Below are 19,457 nucleotides of genomic sequence, written 5' to 3' on the forward strand. Positions count from 1 at the left end.
GATTCGCTCTTGAGTATTGCTGCTTAGGGACTGAGTCGCAACAACTGGAAGATGAAAAACAATAAAAATATTAAGTAATAATAATAAGGAACAAGTGAGTAGCTGGCGAGTATTATCTTTTATCTTTTACTTTTAAGTAAGATTTATTACAACTAGTAATGTGTTAAGTATTAGTAGGATTTATCAGTACCAGAAAGGTGTATCAATATTGGTAAGGATTTTTAGCAGTGACAAGGTTAACTAATAAATAAAGGAATGGGAGTGCTACTCCAACCTCAAGAGTGTACATCCTGTGCAACGTAGGAACTCCAGGGTGCTTCCTATGTCCTGGACAACCATCTGTGCAGCAAGTGTTGTAAGTTGCAGCAACTTGAGCTCTGGGTTTTGGAATCTGAACAACAGCTGGTGTCACTGCGATGCATCCGTGAAGCTGAGAGCTACGTGAACAGCATGTTTATAGATGTGGTCACCCCACCACTTAAGAGTAAGCAGGGAGAGAGGGAATGGGTGACCAACAGGCAGTCAAAAAGGAACAGGCAGGAAGTATAGGAGTCCCCCGAGTATATCCAATTTCTCAGCCAGTATTCAATTCTGAATATTCAGAATTGGGAGTGATGGTTCATCTAAGGAGTGCAGCCACAGCCAAGTCCATGCGCCATGGATGGCTCAGCTGCACAGGGAGGTATGAGAAAGTCTAGAAGAGCAATCATGATAAGTGATTCAATAGTTAGGGGAAAAGATAGGTGTTTCTGCAGCCACAGATGTTAATCCAGGTTGTTTTGTTGGCTCCCTGGTGCCAAGGTCAAGGATATCACTGGGTGGCTGCAGAACACCCTGATGGGGGAAGGTGAACAGCCAGCAGTCATGGTCCACATCCATACCAGCAACATAGGTAGAAAAAGGATTGTGGTCCTACAGTCAGTATTTACGGAGCGAGGTAGAAAATTAGCAAGCAAATATCTGGATTACCCCCAGTGCCATGCGCAAGTGATACAGATAGAGATTACAACAGATGAATGTCTGACTGGAAAGATGGCGTAGAAGGGAGGGCTTTAGATTATTGGGACATGGGGACTGGCTCTGGGGGAGATGGGACCTGTACAAACCGGACGGGTTGCACCTGAACAGAGCCGGCACTGAGTTCCTTGCAGCGCCTTTTGTTGGTGCTGTTGGGGAGGGTTTAAGCTAACTCAGCAGGGGTCTGAGAACCAGGAAAGAATATCAGCGAGGAATACCAAGGTGCACAAAATGCAGGGAGAAACAGATAGCACTAGAGTAGAGAATAATACATTAATAGGTGGGGTCAGAGTAAGGGAGAAAGTAATGGAGTCTAAATCAGGGTTACAGTGCTTTTATGTGAATGCACGGAGTGTGGTAAATAAGATTGGTGAGTTAAAGGGACAGGTTGCCATGAGAAATTGCGGTGTTGTGGCTATAATAGAGACCTGGCTCAAGGAAGGGCAGGACTGGGTGCTAAATATTCCTCGATCCAAGGTGTTTGTATCCAAGGATGCAAAGATCTGGCAAATGGAGTAGTATTTTGACAGCAAGAATAAAAATGAAGCATGGCATTTAAATGGTGAGAGATTGCAGAGCTCTGAGATGCAGAGGGATCTTGGTGTCCTAGTGCATGAATTACAAAAGGTTAGCATGCAGGTACGGCAAATAATTAGGAAAGCTAACAGAATGTTATCGCTTATTGCAAGGGGAATTGAATACAGAAGTAGGGAGGTTATGTTTCAGTTATACAGGGCATTGGTGAGACTACATCTGGAGTACTGGTAACAGTATTGGTCTCCTTATTTAAGGAAAGATGTAAATACATTGGAAGCAGTTCAGATTAAGTTTACTACACTAATACTTGGAATGGGTGGGTTGTCTTATGATGAAAGGTTGCACAGGTTAGGCTTGTATCCGCTGGAGTTTAGAAGAGTAACAGGCGACTTGATTGAAACATATAAGATTCTGAGGGGTCTTGACAGGGTGGATGTGGTAAGGACGTTTCCTCTTGCAGGAGAATCTAGAACCAGGGGTCACTTTGAAAAATAAGAGATTTAAGACAGAGATGAGGAGAATTTTTTTCTCTCAGAAGGTAGTGAGTCTTTGGAACTCTCTACCTCAAAAGGCGGTAGAAGCAGTGTCTTTGAATATTTTTAAAGCGGAGGTAGATATTTTCTTGATAAGCAAGGGGGTGAAAGGTTATCGGGGTAGGCAGGAATGTGGAGTTGACGTTACAATCAGCTCAACCATGGTCTTGCTGAATGGTGAAGCAGGCTCGAGGGGCTGAGTGGCCAATTCCTGCTCCTAATTCATAGGTTTGTATGTTCATGTTCAGGAAAGATAGGAAAGGAAGTAAAAGGGGACGTGTGGCAGTATTGATTAAGGAGAGCATTGCAGTGCTGAAGAAAGAGGATGTCCCAGAAGGGTCAACAACAGAATTGATTTGGCTAGAGCTATGGAATAAAAAAGGTGCAATTACATTGTTTGGTGTAGTCCATAGGCCACCAACTATTGGGAAAGATGTAGAGGAACAAATCTGCAAGGAAATTACAGAGAGGTAAAAAAATGATACAATAGTTATAATGGGGGTTTTTAATTACCCGAATATAGACTAGGATAGTGGTAGTGTAAAGGGCAGAGAGGGACAAAGTTCCTAGAGTGTGTTCAGGATAATTTTCTTCAGCGGTATGTGTCCAGTCCAATGAGAAAGGAGGCATTGCTAGACCTGGTTCTTGGGAATGAGGTGGACTAAGTAGTTCAAGTGTAAGTGAGATAACATTTAGGGGACAGTGAACATTATATCATAAAGTTTAAGATGACTATTGAAAAGGACATAAACAATCCAGGATTTGAATAATTAACTGGCGGAAAGGCCAATGGGGTAAAAACGGTTCTGGGCAAAATAAATTGGAGCCAAAGATTGGTAGCTGAACAATGTGCTACCTTCAAAGAAGAGATGGTTCAGGCACAGTCAAGGTCTATTCCCTCAAAAGGGCTAACAAATCCAGAGCTCCCTGAATGACAAAGGGGGTAGAAATTAAGATAAAGAAGAAAAAGTGAGCTTATGACATGTGTCAGGTAGAACAGAATCAGGCTGAATACAGAAGGTTCTGAGGAAGGTGAGAAAACAAATAAGAGAAGCAAAGAGGGAGTATAAAAAGAGACTGGCAGCTAACATAAAAGAGAATCCAAAAGTTTTCTATGGGTATATAAATCACAAAAGGGTGGTAAAAAGGAGGAGTAGGGCTGATAAGGGACCAAAAAATACATAGAGGTCATGGCTGAGGCTTTAAATTAATACTTTGCATCTGTCCTTTCCAAGGATGGGATGCTACCAGGTTATGGTGAAAGGGGAGGGAATTCAGTCACTAGAAGGGTTTAAAGTTGATAAGGAGGAAGTATTGCATAAGCTGTCTGTACTTAAAGTTGACAGGGCACTGGGGCTGGATGAGATGCATCCAAGGATACTGTGGGAAGTGACAGTGGAAATTGCACAGGTGCTGGCCAGAATTTTTCAGTCTTCCTTGGACTCAGGGGTGGTGCTGGAGGACTGGAGAGTTGTAAACATTGCACCCTTGTTCAAAAAATGGTGTAAGGATAAGCCCAGCAACCACAGGCTAGTCAGTTTAACTTTGGTGGTGGGGAAACTTCTAGACACAGCGCCAAACAACAGACTTGTGAGAAAAGTTATAGCTCCTGGAATAAGAGGGACAGTAGCAACATGGATACAAAATTGGCTGAATGACAGGAAACAGGGACTAATAGTTAATGGATGTTTTTCAGGCTGGAGGAATGTTTATAGTAGAGTTCCCCAGGGCTTGATAGTAGGACCCTTGCTTTACTTGATGTTAATGACCTAGACCTTGGTGTACAGGGAACAATTTCAAAATTTGCAGACAGAACAAAACTTGGAAGTATTGTAGACTGTGAGGAGGACAGTGTAGAACTTCAAAAGGATACAGACAAGTTGGTGGAATGGGCGAATAGGTGGCAAATGAAGTTCACTGAAGAGAAATATGAGGTGATACCTTTTGGTCGGGAGAACATGGAGAGGCAGCATAAAATAAAGGGTACTACTCTAAAGGGAATGCAGGAGTAGAAGGACATGGGTCTATACGTGCATAAGTCATTAAAGGCGGCAGGACAGGTTAAGAGAGCAGTTAATAAAGCATACAGCATCTGTAGTAATTATGGTTTTATTTAGTGTGTAATGTACCTTTAAGAATAATACTTGTTGGGTCAGATCACATGATCTGTAGTAACCAATAGGGCAGTAGCACCTCAGCAGTCAGTGCAGAGGTAGAGTTGGAGTTGAAAGCACATGTGTAGTTGCTGCTGAGTATATTGTAAATAAACTTAATGTTTCCACCCAAGGAGGGTCTGCAGATCAACTCTACCATTAATGGTAGCAACTCAGTCACCCTAACAACAAACTGGTGATGAGGATAGAATCGGGTTGAACAGAAGAAATCAAGTTAAAAAGAAATGGGCACTGTACCTCACCCACTGATTGTAAGTTGCAAGCGCTGTTAGAATCGAAGAAGTAGTCCCCTCTCAAAATGCTGCAATTTGGGAGAATTGATCCTTTTGATCCAGCCACAGATGATTCGTCTCATTACATAGAAAGCCTCAAGTTCTTTTTCAAGCAATCGAGATTACAGGGGGAGAGAAGAGGCAAGCGATCCTCTTGAGTATTTGTGGGTGCAAAACCTACAGTGTGATTCGAAGTCTGACGGCACCCAGTGCCCCAGATTCGAAGAGTTTCGATGAATTGGTGGACCTCATGAAGGGCAATTTTCAACCCAAGCTCTCAGTCACGATACAGAGGTTCAGGTTTAATTTATGGAATAGAGCCCAGGGTGAGACAATTGCATGCTATGTGGCAAATTTGAAGCAGCTAATGGAACACTGTGAGTTCGGTACAATCTAAATGACATACTCAGAGATCGTTTAGTGTATGGTGTGAAAGAAGACTCTATTCAGAAAAGATTATTGTCCAAAGTGAACCTGGATTTCAAGAAGGTGCTAGAGAAAGCACTGGCCATGGAATGCGCAGTAAGAGATTCAAAAGCAATACAGGGTGTGCAAAATGGTGCCGTCCTCCACATTGGGCAGAATGGTGTGAAAATGCAAGACTCTGCTGAGAAGAGGGAAACAGCCCTTGCTAGCCAAAAAATAAAGAAAAATAGCTTAGCAAAATTGAAGAATAATTTTAATAAAGGTGGAAACAAGCAGTCTTTTAGCAATTGGCAGTTTTAAAAAATCGAATGCTAATATTGTCACAGAAATGGACATATGATGAGGCAATGCAAGGAAAGATTCAAGCAGGATTGTAAACAAAAGAAGAAGCCCAATGAACTCTACAATATAGGAGAGCCTGAAACAACAAATTCAGACATTTGCTCATTGTTAAATCTGAAAGATGTAAAGACAGAACCAATATTTGTCACAGTGAAAGTAAATGGCAAACCTGTTAGAATGGAAGTAGACATGGGAGCTTCCACTACAGTAATTGGGGAACATACCTTCAGATATTTGAATAATGATGAACATCAGTTAAGTTTAGGAGAAACAGCTGCCAAGCTAAAAACATAAATGGGTGAAGATATTTAAGTAAAATTTGTGTTTCTCACGTGGCGGTGCAGACTCAATGAGCCAAAGGGCCTTTTCTGTACTATGTGATTCTGTGAAAAGGCATAAGCAGAACAACTAGCCATTATGGAAGCCAATCGGCAAACCTACCAGTGTTAGCAGTGAGAGGCAGAGGACCAAGCCTTCTCGGGTGAAATTGTCTAAGGGAAATCAACCTTGATTGGCCACTGAGATTCCAAAAGGAAGCTGGAAGTGTTCCTGTTTTGAAAAAGGAGTGTATAAGGGCTCAACAACCTGAAGAAACACAGACTGTCTTAAGCCAAAACCTGGAAGAAAAGCAGAAGAAACTCAAAGAGACCCTGCTTGATGACATAGTTCGAGACGTAGTGAGCAACCTTTGCAGGGAAAAAGAAAACTTGTTGAAAGACCTTCACACACTACAAGATGCGCTCAAGTCAGAGTTTGTACCTCTGGAAAAGTATGAAGAGAAACAGAAAGAATTCAGCACCTCTCTGAACAAACTGAAGAATGACTTGGCAGAGAAGACACAACAATGGTCAATTTTCCAAGAGGCAACAAACAAACACAGAAAAGAGAGGGAAGAGCTGAAGTGTCCAAATAAGCATTGGAAGCAAAAGTTGCAGAATTTTCCAAGAAGATGACAGATAATAGCAGACAATAAAATTTTGGAAGATTCAACCAGTGAGCTCAGACAAGTTGAACTTGCATCTGAGAGAAGTCTGACAAATAGTGAAGCCAAGAAGAAGGCCCAGATTAAAGTCTGTGCTAGGAAGAAGAAGGCACGTAGAAAGAAGATACGGAAATATTAATAGGGCTTTAATTCTGGCAGCATATGAATACACTTTCGTACATACGCCTGGCAATCAAATCACAAATGCCGATGCCTTTAGTCGTTTGCCCTTACAAGAAAATGATGAGCACGTCCCAGTTCCACAGGAACTTGTTTTACTGTTAAATTTCTTATTTCGCCAGTATGTGTTCGACAGATCAGAGACTGGACAAGTTGTGACCCAGTCCTATCTCAAATACGAGAACAAGTGTTGCATGGTTGGTCACAGGAGCCTCTATCTAATGAAATAAAACCGTACTTCAACAGAAAACATGAAATAACCAGCCAGGATGGCATCTTATTGTGGGGAGCACGAGTGATATTTCCTTCAAAGGGAAGGGAGCCACTTTTAATTGAACTACACATTGCCCATCCAGGAATTTCCTGAATGAAGACCATAGCATGTAGCTATCTATGGTGGCCTGGGGTGAATGGCAAAATAGAGAGTTTAGTAAAGTACTGTGTGCAATGTCAGCAACTGCAAAAGTTGCCAGTGACAGCTCCATTACACCCATGGGAGTAGCCAGGTAGACTCTGGGTGCGGGTCACACATTGACTACATTGGACCTTTCCTGGGAACAATGTTTCTGCTTATTGTCGATGCCCATTCAAAATGGTTGGACGTATATGAGGTGAAGTCACCAATGTCTGCTACAATTGAGAAATTATGTCAGAGTTTTGCCATTCACGGGCTACCAGAAGTAGTGATTTCTGATAACAGCACGACATTTACAAGTGCTGAGTTTCAAATGTTTATCAGCCTCAATGGTATCACTCATGTAAAAACTGCACCATACCACCCTTCCTCAAACAGATTGGCCAAAAGGGTGGTTCAAATGTTCAAAGCTGTCATGAAAAAGTTAACTGATGATTCCTCGGTAATCAAGCTAGCACGATTTCTTTCTCGTCACAGGACTACCCCACGTGCAACAGGTGTCACATCTGTGGAGTTATTGTTGAAATGCCATCTCAGGGTGAGATTGAGCTTAATATTGCCAAATTGAGAGGGGAAGGTGGAAAGGAGTTAGGGAAGCCAGAAAACTAGACACGACTGGCATAGTCGTGAGAGAAAATTTACAGTGGGAGGGCAGGTATACTTGAAAAACTTCAGGGAAGGACCAAAGAGGTTACCGGGTGAAATAGGGTGGTGACTGGACCTCTAAACATGTAGAGGCGGAAGGCCGGATCATCTGTAAACATGTGGACTATTTAAAGAAGAGAGAGACATATCATCAAGATTTGGCTCCACCAGTGATCATGGCTGGGTCTGCATTTCCTGTTGAGGATACTCAACCCAGGACAGACATGTCTGGTGTTCCTGCAAAAGTTGAAGATACAGAGCTGTAAGTGCCCACCAAAACACCTGATGTTCAGGAACTCTTGAAAAAGAGATTCCTGACAAAGAATCTGGAGTTGTGGAGCTGCGACATTCCACATGTACCATGAAACCACCTGAAAGACTGAACTTGTAAATACTTTACCCAGTGTAAATATTATGTTGTTTTGAAAAATATGTACTTGTAAATATAATATGGATAGCCGAGTTAAAGGGGGAGGAATGTAGTAATTATGGTTTTATTTAGTATGTAATGTACCTTTAAGAATAACACTTGTTAAGAAAGAAACACATGATCTATAGCAACCAATAAGAGGGTAGCGTGGGCTACCTCAGCAGTCAGTGTAGAGATAGAGTTGGAGTTGAAAGCAAACATGTAGTTTCAGTTGAGTATATTGTAAATAAACTTAATTTTCCCACCCAAGAAGTGTCTGCAGATCAACTCTACCATTAATAATAGCAACATGGCCACCCTTACAACAGTATCCTAGGCTTTATTAATAGGGGCATCATGTACAAGAGCAAGCAGATTATGTTGAACTTGTATAAGACACTAGTTACACCTCATCTGGAATATCGCATACAGTTCTAGGAAGGATGTGAAGGCATTGTGAAGAGTGCAGAAAAGGTTTACAAGAATGGTTCCAGTGATGATAAAGGTCAGTAATGAAGAGATATTGGAAAGTTGGGACTCTTTTCCTCGGAGAAAAGAAGGCTGAGAGGAGATTTTATAGAAGTATTCAAAATCACGAGGGGCCTGGACAGAGTAGACAGGGGGACATTGTTCCCATCCGTGAAAGGATCGCGAATAGGGACACATCATAATACATTAAAACAATCAAGTCAGAGGGAGTACAGCTGCATTAAGTTTCAAGGGAGTAAGGCAAGGCTAGATGGCCTCCACTTTAACGCCAGGAGTATTGCAGGTAAACGGATGAGTTGATTGACACGTGGAATTGTGATATAGTAGCTATCATAGAGACATGGTTGAGGGAGGGGCAGGATTGGCAGCTCAACATTCCGGGATATAGAATCTTCAGGCGAGACAGGGGAGGGGGTAAAAGAGGAGGAGGCACTGCATTATTAGTTAAGGAGTCAGTTACTGCAGTAAGGAGAAATGATATCTTGGAGGGGGCATTGAATGAAGCTTTGTGGGTAGAATTTAGGAATAAAAAAGGGGCAGCCACATTGTTAGGTGTTTATTATAGACCCCCCAGATAGTCAGCAGGAAATTGAGGAGCAAATATGTGCACAATTTGCGGAGGTGTATAAAAACAATAACAATAGGGTAATTATATTAGGTGATTTCAACTTTCCCAACATTAATTGGGATAGACGTAGTGTTAATGGCTTAGATGGAATGGATTTCTTGAAATGTGTACAGGAGAACTTTTTAGGTCGATTTGTAAAGGGTCCAACAAGGGATGGCGCAGTGCTGGACCTAATTCTGGGGAATGAAGCCGGACAGGTGGCTGAGGTGGTGCAGGGCGAGCATTTTAGTGATAGCGACCACAACATGGTACAATTTAAGCTTGTTTTGGACAAAGAAATAGACAAGTTGCAAAAAAATGTTTTGGACTTGGGAAGAGTGGATTTTCGTAAAATAAGGCAGGATCTGGCCAAGGTAGACTAGGAACAGCTACTTGTGGGGAAATCTACAGAGGAACAGTGGGGGGTGTTCAAAAAGGAAATGGGGAGGGTACAGGCTCAACATGTTCCCTCTAGGGTGATAGGCAGGAGTAGCAAGCCCAGAGAACCATGGATGACCAGAGATATTCAGGATACGATGAGAAGGAAAAGAGAGGCTTTTAGCAGGTACAAGGAAAGCAAATCAGCAGAGGCATTAGTGGAGTACAGAAAGTGCAGGGTGGAGCTTAAGAAAGCAATTAGGAGAGCAAAGAGGGGATATGAGAAAGCTCTGGCTGGTAAAAGTAGGGAAAATCCCAAGATATTCTGTAAGTATATCAATGGGAAGAGGATAACCAGGGAAAGAGTAGGATCCATTAGTGACCAAGGGGGCAATGTATGGGTGGAGCCAGAGGACATTGGTAGAGTGTTGAACAGCTACTTCACATCCATCTTCTCCCAAGAGAATGAAGATGAAGGTATCGAACTCGGGGAGAGAGACTGTGAGGTTCTTGAGAAAATTGATATAGGGAGTGACAAGGTATCGGAGGTGTGGGGAGGCTTAAAAGTGGACAAATCTCCAGGTCTGGATGATTTGTGTCCCAGGCTGCTGAGGGAGGCAAGGGAGGAGATCGCAGGGGCTCTGACCCAAATTTTTAATTCCTCTCTGGCCACGGGGGAGGTGCCAGAGGACTGGAGAACAGCTAATGTGATTCCGCTATTTAAGAAGGGTTGTAGAGATAAGCCAGGGAACTACAGGCCAGTGAGTCTCACGTCAGTGGTAGGAAAACTATTCGAGAAAGTTCTGAAGGAGAGAATCTATCTCCACTTGGAGAGGCAAGGTTTGATCAGAGATAGTCAGCATGGCTTTGTCAGAGGGAGGTCATGCCTAACAAATTTGATTGAATTTTTTGAGGAGGTGACCAGGTGTGTAGATGAGGGTAGTGTAGTTGATGTAGTTTATATGGATTTCAGCAAAGTCTTTGACAAGGTCCCACATGGGATACAGGGTAATTGATAAGGTGGATTCAAAATTGGCTTAGTTGTAGGAGGCAGAGGGTGATGACAGAAGGATGCTTTAGTGACTGGAAGCCAGTGTCCAGTGGCATACCACAGGGATCTGTGCTCGGTCCCCTATTATTCATCATTTATATAAACAACATAGATGACTAGGTGGGGGGTAGGATTAGTAAGTTTGCGGATGACACAAAGATTGGCTGGGTGGTTAACAGTGAGGTTGAGTGTCTTGGGCTACAGGAAGATAGAGCCGGGATGGTCAAATGGGCAGATAAGTGGCAGATGGAATTTAACCCTGAAAAGTGTGAGGCGATACACTTTGGAAGGAGTAATTTGACAAGGAAGTATTCAATGAACGGCATGACACTAGGAAGTTCTGAGGAACAAAGGGACCTTGGCGTGTGTGTCTATAGATCTCTGAAGGCAGAGGGGTATGTTAGTGGGGCGGTGAAAAAGGCAAATGGGACACTTGCCTTTATCAATCGAGGCATAGATTACAAAAGTAGGGAGGTCATGTTGGAGTTGTATAGAACCTTGGTGAGGCCACAGCTGGAGTACTGTGTGCAGTTCTGGTCGCCATATTACAGGAAGGATGTGATTGCACTGGAGGGGGTGCAGAGGAGATTCACCAGGATGTTGCCTGGGATGAAACATTTAAGTTATGAAGAGAGGTTGGATAGACTTGGGTTGTTTTCGTTGGAGCAGAGAAGACCGAGGGGCGACCTGATTGAGGTGTACAAGATTATGAGGGGCATGGACAGGGTGGATAGGGAGCAGCTGTTCCCCTTAGTTGAAGGGTCAGTCACGAGGGGACATAAGTTCAAGGTGAGGGGCAGGAGGTTTAGGGGGGATGTGAGGAAAAACTTTTTTACCCAGAGGGTGGTGAAGGTCTGGAACGCACTGCCTGGGAGGATGGTGGATGGTTGCCTCACATCCTTTAAAAAGTACCTGGGTGAGCACTTGGCATGTCATAACATTCAAGGCTATGGACCAAGTGCTGGTAAATAGGATTAGGTAGGTAGGTCAGGCGTTTCTCATGTGTCAGTGCAGACTTGATGGGCCGAAGGGCCTCTTCTGCACTGTCTGATTCTGTGAGAACGAGAGGGCACAGATTTAAAATAATTGACAAAAGAAACAAAAGCGATATGAGAAAAATCTTTTTCATACAGCGAGTGGTAGGGTCTGGAATGCACTGCCTTAGAGTATGGTGAAAGCAAGTTCATTCGAGACATTCAGATGGGAATTAGATGATTACTTAAACAGAAACAATCTGCAGGGTTATGAGGAGAAGGCAGGAGAATGGCACGAGGTGAAATGCTATTTTGGAGCACTGGTGCAGACACGATGCACCGTGCTGTAACAATTCTGTGATTCTGTGTGGAGTTGTGAATGACCCATAGGGAGATGGATGAAAAGAGAAAATAACTCAGAGTAGTAAGACTATTTACAGTCTTTTGAGTTTGTATTTAGCTTCATCGGCTACCCCTAACACATTTTCGTGCAGCTATGTTAGCTGGCTGGTAGATTTGCTTTTATTCTGGCATTTCTGAAGACGTTTCTACAGGAAATTGTGTGATTTATATTAAAATGGGACAATACTAAGTTAAACTTAGCTCACAAAGGTTCAGATTAACTGACAGGAATGCTGGAAATTGTGCAAGATTCAGATGACCCAACTTGTGGAATGGTGCTTCTCATAATCACTTCTTGGACAATTGAAGATATTTAGAGCATCCTGTGGATCATTCAGACTCATGGAGGAGGGTTTTCCCCTTTGGGATGGAGATCCAGCAGAGTAGGACCACTCCATAGCGATCCTATCACTAAGTGGGTTGGGATTCCTTATATGTGCACGGCAGACACTTGCTATCGAAAGAGGACCCACCAGTGCAAAGCCAGAGACCTGGAATGAATATCCTCTGCTACTTGGCCAGTTACATCTCTGGGCAAATTTTTCTATGCATTATGTGTACTGTTTATTTTTCAAGACTGGTAAGTCATCGCTCACAAAGTGCATTTTATGGTGAAGTGATAAAGGATCGGTAGACCAGTGCACATAGATATAATTTGCTCGCAATTCTAATGTCATATATTTGTCCTTGTATATAATACTCTGATCTTATATTATTATTTATGGTTAAATAGCAACAATTTGGGAAGCAGATAGCTACAATTTGTTGAAGTATGGAGCTTTCTCTATAGTATAAATTGAGCTACAAGGAGATGTAATACTGAGCCCCAGTTACCACTAGTGAGAAGGTGTAATTACGGTGTGACAAGTTTACATCCATTACAAATGTAGACATAGAAGTTTGAAATGAAAAATTCGGTATGAAGCATGAGTAGATGCAAGACTTTTAATATATTTTAGATTTTCATATCTCCTTTAAAAGACTGAAGGGATCAATTTGTATGAGCATTTGTTCAAGAACAGTGCTTATTGTAATGTGCACCCTTACCTATCAAATATTGATAAAGTTTTATCATGATTAGGAGTCTAGATAGAAACCACAATAATCTTGATTCATAGCAGGCCTCTGATATCATTTACAAAAACACTGCTAATTAAAATTCAAAATAAAGAATAATGACATGCTGAATACTGAGGCACATTAACCTTCCTCAAAAAACAATTACTCTTCACCTTAAATCCTGAGGGTTTGGGATCTCGGAATCTGTCCAAGGTGTGGAATTTCTGGTTTAGTTCATGATAGAGTTCTGAGTGACGCTTCCTTGTGTGCATGACTTTCTGCAAATCAGAATGTTAAAGAGAAATTAAAGCAATGACTGAAAATCAATGAAACCATTGTGGGAACTGTGTTCTTACCTTTGGGTGTAGTTAGATTACAATGCAAAAGTGACAGTGATGGGATAATTTTAACTGAACTCACTGGATGGAAAACCCATAGGATTGGGTGGAATGCCAGTTTTATACTTTCCTCCAATATTACTCTCTAATGGCTTCCATGGAGAACAAAACCAGGAGTGGTGTAAAATCATCATTGTACCCAAACTTGTCACTTTTGATGGACAGGTTGGGTTAAAATTGCCCCCCATAACTCTGGAGTCAGGTCTGACTGCATAGGGCTGAGTGAGACACTCTGTCAGCAAGGTCACCTCTCATTACTTGGGTTTGACATTATATAGCTGAAGGTTTCCTTTGTGTGTTGTGTAATGAAATTGTAAATATGCTTTTAATAAACCAGTTACAATTTTGTTATAGATAGTGTGTAGAGGAATACAATTCCAGCATGTCATCAAACAAGTTAGAACAATGTTTAGGTGATCCAATGGCCCTTTGGGGAAGTGAAGCTGAGTGTCTTTCCACTGCCTTGAGTGTGCAGGCACTCCACTTGCATTTTCAAAACATGAAATATGTATTATATGAGAGCAAAGCCCTAAGCTTGATTGTAACTCTTTGTGGAGTACTCCTAAGGCTCAGAGTATAATTCATATCCAGAGGCTGCTCATGGTATAACACAGTGCTGCCAGTTTCAAACAGTATACTGTAACTACAGGATCAGACTGGCAGCACAAGGTAACAGTGCCCCAAGACATCACACTGACAATAATGTACTCCTGTACAAAACCGGAATTTTGATAGAACTAAATGCCAGAATGAAAGCAAATCTGAACTGTCACATTCTTCCTTTAATATTATTTTCCCCAATTATTGGTTGAACAAAGTTCATGGTCTCATTTCACACAGTCAAGATAAATTGGCTTGGCTTAGCCTCCAGCTCAAATATAGATACATATTGGCTCTTGCTGGCCCACTCAGATTCAAGGACACCTAGTTCTGTAAAACTCTTTCTCCGCAACCCCGTCGCTTTACCGAAATGTACTCATCTCACTTAACATAAGGTACGGGAAATACAGACAACAGTTAAACTTCAAGCATTTGGTGAAAACTTCTTCCATCATTTTTCCCTGCTCTCTCTGTTGCTTATTTACATGTGCATATCTTGATTCTAGAAAAGATAATTGAGAAGAAAAAGGTCACTGAAAGCGACTGGGAGAGAGAGAAGTGTAGGGAGAAAAGGAGGAGCTAGGCAAGAGGGAAAAATGGGAAACAAAAGGAGGCAGAGAGAGAGTGGGAAAGAGAGACAGAGATAGGGAGAAATGGTGAGAAGAAGGGGAAAGAGAAGGGGAGGCAGAGAGAAATAAGAGGTAAGAGAGACATGGGAGGAATTTTAACCCTGGAGAGCCCATTGATTTTGGTGCAGATGAAAACAAAAGAAAAATACGAGTACAATTGGAGTCAACTCTGCCAACTTGCATGTTTAATTAGATTGCTTTAGGCTGATTGCTTTAGAAGTGGCATGTTGTCCCATTAACATATGCTAATCACTCAGTTGGTGCGATTTTTAAACTGACCTTCAAATTTAGTGGCCTGTCTACGGGTTACCAGGCTTCTTGAAACTCACCAGTGCAAGCAAGGTGAGAACTCAACAGTAATTGAGGGTCCTGATCAAATTCATAGACGTACTGCACAAACTATTCTACTCGCATCTGTTTTCTTACCCATTAGTGGGATGGGTTTGTTCATAGTAGTTTTGCTAAGATTTGTATTCTTCGCTTTGGAGGTTTTCTGAATCATGTCAAGAGGGATTGCACTTTGGCTGCTTTAGACTGGACCTTGGGCAAGGATCAAGAGCAACCAGCTGCTGTTGAGAGACCTGTAGCTGGGAAGAGAAAGAAGCAACAGAGTGGTGCAGCTCAAAGGAGATCTACTCACAGCACAGCTTCCTTGACATGTTGGAATGGTTAGAAACATAGGAAATAGGAGCTGGAGTAAGCCATTTGGCCTTTTATGCCTGCTCTACCATTCAACAAGATAATAGTTGATCTTTTACCTCAACTCTACCTTGCCACACTACTCCCATATCCCTTAATTGCCTTAGTAGCTAGAAATCTATCAACTTGTCTTGAATATGCTCAAAACTGAGCATCCAGTTCTCTGGAGTAGAGAATTCCAAAAATTCACAACCCTTTTAAGTGAAGAAATTTCTCCTCTACTTAGGTCCAGGAGATTTGTTGCCACTCAGTCCCATTAATTTTTCCAGTATTATTTCTTTACTTATTCTGGGGGAGAATTTTCCCCATATTGGGCAGGGAATGCAGGTGCGACGATCGGGACTACGACACCAATTAAGGCCCGCCCAGCATGTTTGGCGACTCCTGGGGACGGTAGGAGTGGGCAGGCGCAGGCGGAACGGCAAACACTGTCGGGTCCGATGGTGACTTGGCGGCCTATTTAAAGGCCAAGCTGCAGCCTGACCAAGGCTGCTGTACATGGCCAGAGGTTGAGGGCAAGGCAAAGCAGGGAGAGACATGTAGGAGGGTAGGGCTGGTAGCCAATGTGCACCCAGGTTTTCTGATGAGTGCCTTGCTGCCCTCCTCGAGGAGGTGGCAGTATGGCGGGATGTGCTTCTCCCCGAGGACGGGAGGAGGAGGCCACCCCACTTGACAAAGCATGCGTGGGAGGAGGTTGCGGAGATTGTGAGCTCCCACGATGTGGTGCGGCACTCATGGACCCAGTACCGCAAGTGCTCCAATGACCTGCTGTGCACGGGAAGGGTGAGTAGCATGTTGGCATCATTCACTGCACCCATCATGTAACCTTCTCCCCCGTTGGCAGTCAACCCATGTCTGAGTGGCCTGAGTGCAATGAGTTAGTGACGGCATGTGTCCCTAGTTTGGCGGCCCTCCAGAGATTGTCTATGCGTTCAACATGAGAGGGTTGAGATGAGATGGGTTCTGCACCCGCAGCATGTGATGCAGTGACCCCACATGACTGCGGTGGGTCTAACCTGGAGGAGCTACACCCAGGCGCACTGGTCGAACTCCAAGACATGTGGAAGTCAGGGTGATGCCATGGTGTGAGGGGATCTTCAAGGTCCTGTGGCACATATGGGTGTGCTGCCCTCTGCGCTCCACGTCATTGTGCCTCCTTGCAACGGCTGGTACAACTGTGTATTCCCAACTGTGATGAAGGCAGCATGTGGACGGGGGGAAGGACCACGCATAGTAGTGTGAGTGCCAGCCACAGCGGGGGAAGGATTCATTGCAAAACAGTAGTGGCCAACTGGTTGGGGTAGGCTGGCCGCAAGGAAAGTGACGGTACAAGCTATCATTGCAATTTTTTCATTTGCAGGAGAAGAATTCTCATAACAGCACCAAGCAGCTGAGGACTGGCGGTGGGCCAGCCCAGATATTGATGCTCAGCCGCTACAAGCAGGAGGCACTGGACCTGGAAAGGCGGCATGCGCCCAGGTCCACTGGAGCCAGAGAGGCTGGGGTTCCACGGGCAGGCATGTATGGCCAGCACTCATGTCACCAGTAGTCTCCCAACATCCATGCCATTGCTGATTGTTCAGTGAGTGGCGTTACCAACATGGCTTGCCCAGTGTGTGTGGACTGATGAGCGCTTGATGAGCTGGGGGTCAGGCATGTACATTGGCATTGCCCGCAGGCTAACTGATCGAATTTCCTTACTCTTCCTTTCAGCATCATCGGTGCACGGTGGGAGCAGGAGCAGCAGGGGCCCCCTCTGACACCTGAGGGCCATGAAGTTGCACCATTAGAAGCGTCACACCATCTCTGCCAGGCAGGGACCAGCGCAGATACTGGCACCTCGGTGAGCATCATATCTTCAGCTAGTGTCCAGGGTCACAGCGGTGAGGGCACTTCACAATCACTGGAGCAGCTGGCGGAGACAGAGAGTACCGATGGCGCCTGCAGTGAGAGGACTGAAGGGGCCCAGGCACATGCTCAATCTGTGGCAGATGATGAGCCTCTGGAGTCGTGGGCAATGCAGCCAAGTGCTGACATGCGGCCGGGTGTTCGGGAACATCTGGTGGTGATACATGAGGGTCTGCTTGGCTTGGTGTCAGTGGTGGAGGAGTCTACGCGGGCTGTGGCCGATGCATTGATGATCATCATGGCTGAGCGTCAAGCTTCCTCCTTGGAGAGACTGGCGACTCTCATGGAGAGGCAGCTCCAGGGACAGGATCAGGAGTTGCATTCGGACCTGTGCACCCTCAGAGGGGCATTGACCTCATCTGGTTAGTGCCTGTGTGGGCGGTGGTTTGGCCACCAGGTATCCCACCTCGGTGCCCATCTATCTACGGTGAGCAGGGAGGGCCAAATGGACCTCACGTCGGTGGATCAGCTGCCTGTTGTCTCTGCTGGCGCCCCTCATGGCGCTCCGGATGAGGGCAGCGGCTCCTCCGCCTCTCTGCCAGTGGTCGAAGCACCCAATGTGGCTGAGACGACTGGGGTGATGCCAGCTGCGGAGCTGGCAGCTCCCTCCCAAGCGGGTCCATCACAGGCTCGACAGGCCAGAGGACGTCCGCCAAGGTCATCAAAGCCAACAGGACATCAGAGAGAGCAGGCTGTCTCAGATGCCACTGCCAGCGACGGGGCACCACAAAGACGTAGCACCCGCAAAGGAAAGATGAAGGCACCTTAGACCCTTAGACACACCCCGGGTTCATCACTGGTGGTTTTCTGTTACCCCCCCCAACCCCGAAAAGTTGATTAGAACTTTGTGTGAAGTCCAACACATTTTGATTTCTCTAATTTGATAAAACTCTGGATACAATATTAAATTAATATTGTCTCAAATGGCTGTGGGTTCCTCTTTATTTGGAATGGTGCATGGATTCCTGAGATTGGATGAATGATTTGTGTGTCTTTCAGATTTATTGATGGCGCCCATCGCCAATCCTCCTATCCAGACAGATGAGGTCTCCAGGATGGAGGCTACAGGCCAGGCTTGTGTTGCACATCCATATGTGATGTGCTAGCTAAAGGTTCCTTGGATTAGAGTGTCCTGGGTATCCCTGCCTCCCTGGTGCATGCCCGGGTCAGCCTGTGCCCCCTCATCATTTCCCTGTACATGCTCATACTGGGACTCACTGCTGGACTCATTGTGCTCAGCCCCAGCCACTCCATCTACATCTTCTTCGTCCACAGCATCCCCCCTTTGCAGAGCTAGATTGCACAGAGCACAGCATGCAGATACTATCAGCGACACTCGATCTGGGGGGTACTGGAGTGCGCCCCCAGAACGGTCCAAGCATCTGAAGCGCATTTTGAGAAGACCGATGGCTCTCTCCACCACAGCCCTTGTGGAGGCATGACTTCTATTATATCGCTGCTCAGCTTCTGCTATTGGATGGCGGAGAGGCGTCATGAGCCACCTTCTGAGGGATAGCCCTTGTCTCCCAGCAGCCATCCATTCAACCGGGCTGGAGCCCCGACACCTGGGAGTGTCTGAGGATGTAGGCGTCATGGGAGCTGCCTGGGTACCTTGCGCATACTTGCAGGATCTGCATCCTGTGATCACACACTATCTGCACGTTCATGGAGTGGAAGCCCTTCCTGTTGACGAAGGCACCCGGCTGACCTTGATGGCCACGTGTGCAGTCTATTGCACCCTGTACGTGGGGGAAGCCAACAATGGCCGCGAAGTCTCTAGCTTGCTGTGCCTGACTTGCCTAGTCCCAACAGTAGTGGATGAAGGCCAGTGCATGCCTGAACAGAGTGTTTGCCACCTGCTTGACAGCCGATTGAGAGACACCATAGAGATCAGCCACTGAGCCCTGGAAAGAGCCGGAGGCATAGAAGTTGAGGGCAGCTGTGACCTTTAGAGAGATGGGTATGGGGTGTCCACCCACACAGTTAGCTGATATCTCTGGACCAATCATCTGACAGATCATCTCAAGAGAGACAGACGGCGCCTCCTTCGGCACTGCACCTCAGACATATTGAGGTAGGTGGTTCGCGCTCTGTATGCCCTGGCAGCAGGACAGTGGTGTCTTCTGCGGCCCCTTGCTCCTTGGACTACCTCTTGGCCATGCACTGCTTGTGCCGGTGCCTGTACTCCCAAAGGTGGTTCTCCTGGAGGCTGAATGTGCACTCCTGGCCTCCTCCTCCCCCTTCTAGCCCTCCCTTCCTCCTCAGATGAGGTGACTCCAGTAGAGAGATCAACTCCCATTCCCAGGCTCAGAGAGGCTTGCTGAAACCTAC

The 19,457-nt window shown here is 45.0% G+C and overlaps 1 protein-coding gene across 1 annotated transcript in view; it reads right to left on the minus strand.

The window, feature by feature from the left end:
- adgrb2 (adhesion G protein-coupled receptor B2) overlaps positions 1–19,457 on the minus strand; it is a 1,091,625-nt gene that overhangs the window by 26,165 nt on the left and 1,046,003 nt on the right. Inside the window, exon 31 of the mRNA XM_078566906.1 lies at positions 13,066–13,170. Coding sequence (XP_078423032.1) covers positions 13,066–13,170 — 105 coding nt within the window. The remainder of the gene's footprint in view (positions 1–13,065; positions 13,171–19,457) is intronic.

The sequence above is a fragment of the Cetorhinus maximus genome, chromosome 21, assembly GCF_964194155.1.
Source record: "Cetorhinus maximus chromosome 21, sCetMax3.hap1.1, whole genome shotgun sequence".
NCBI lineage: Eukaryota > Metazoa > Chordata > Chondrichthyes > Lamniformes > Cetorhinidae > Cetorhinus > Cetorhinus maximus.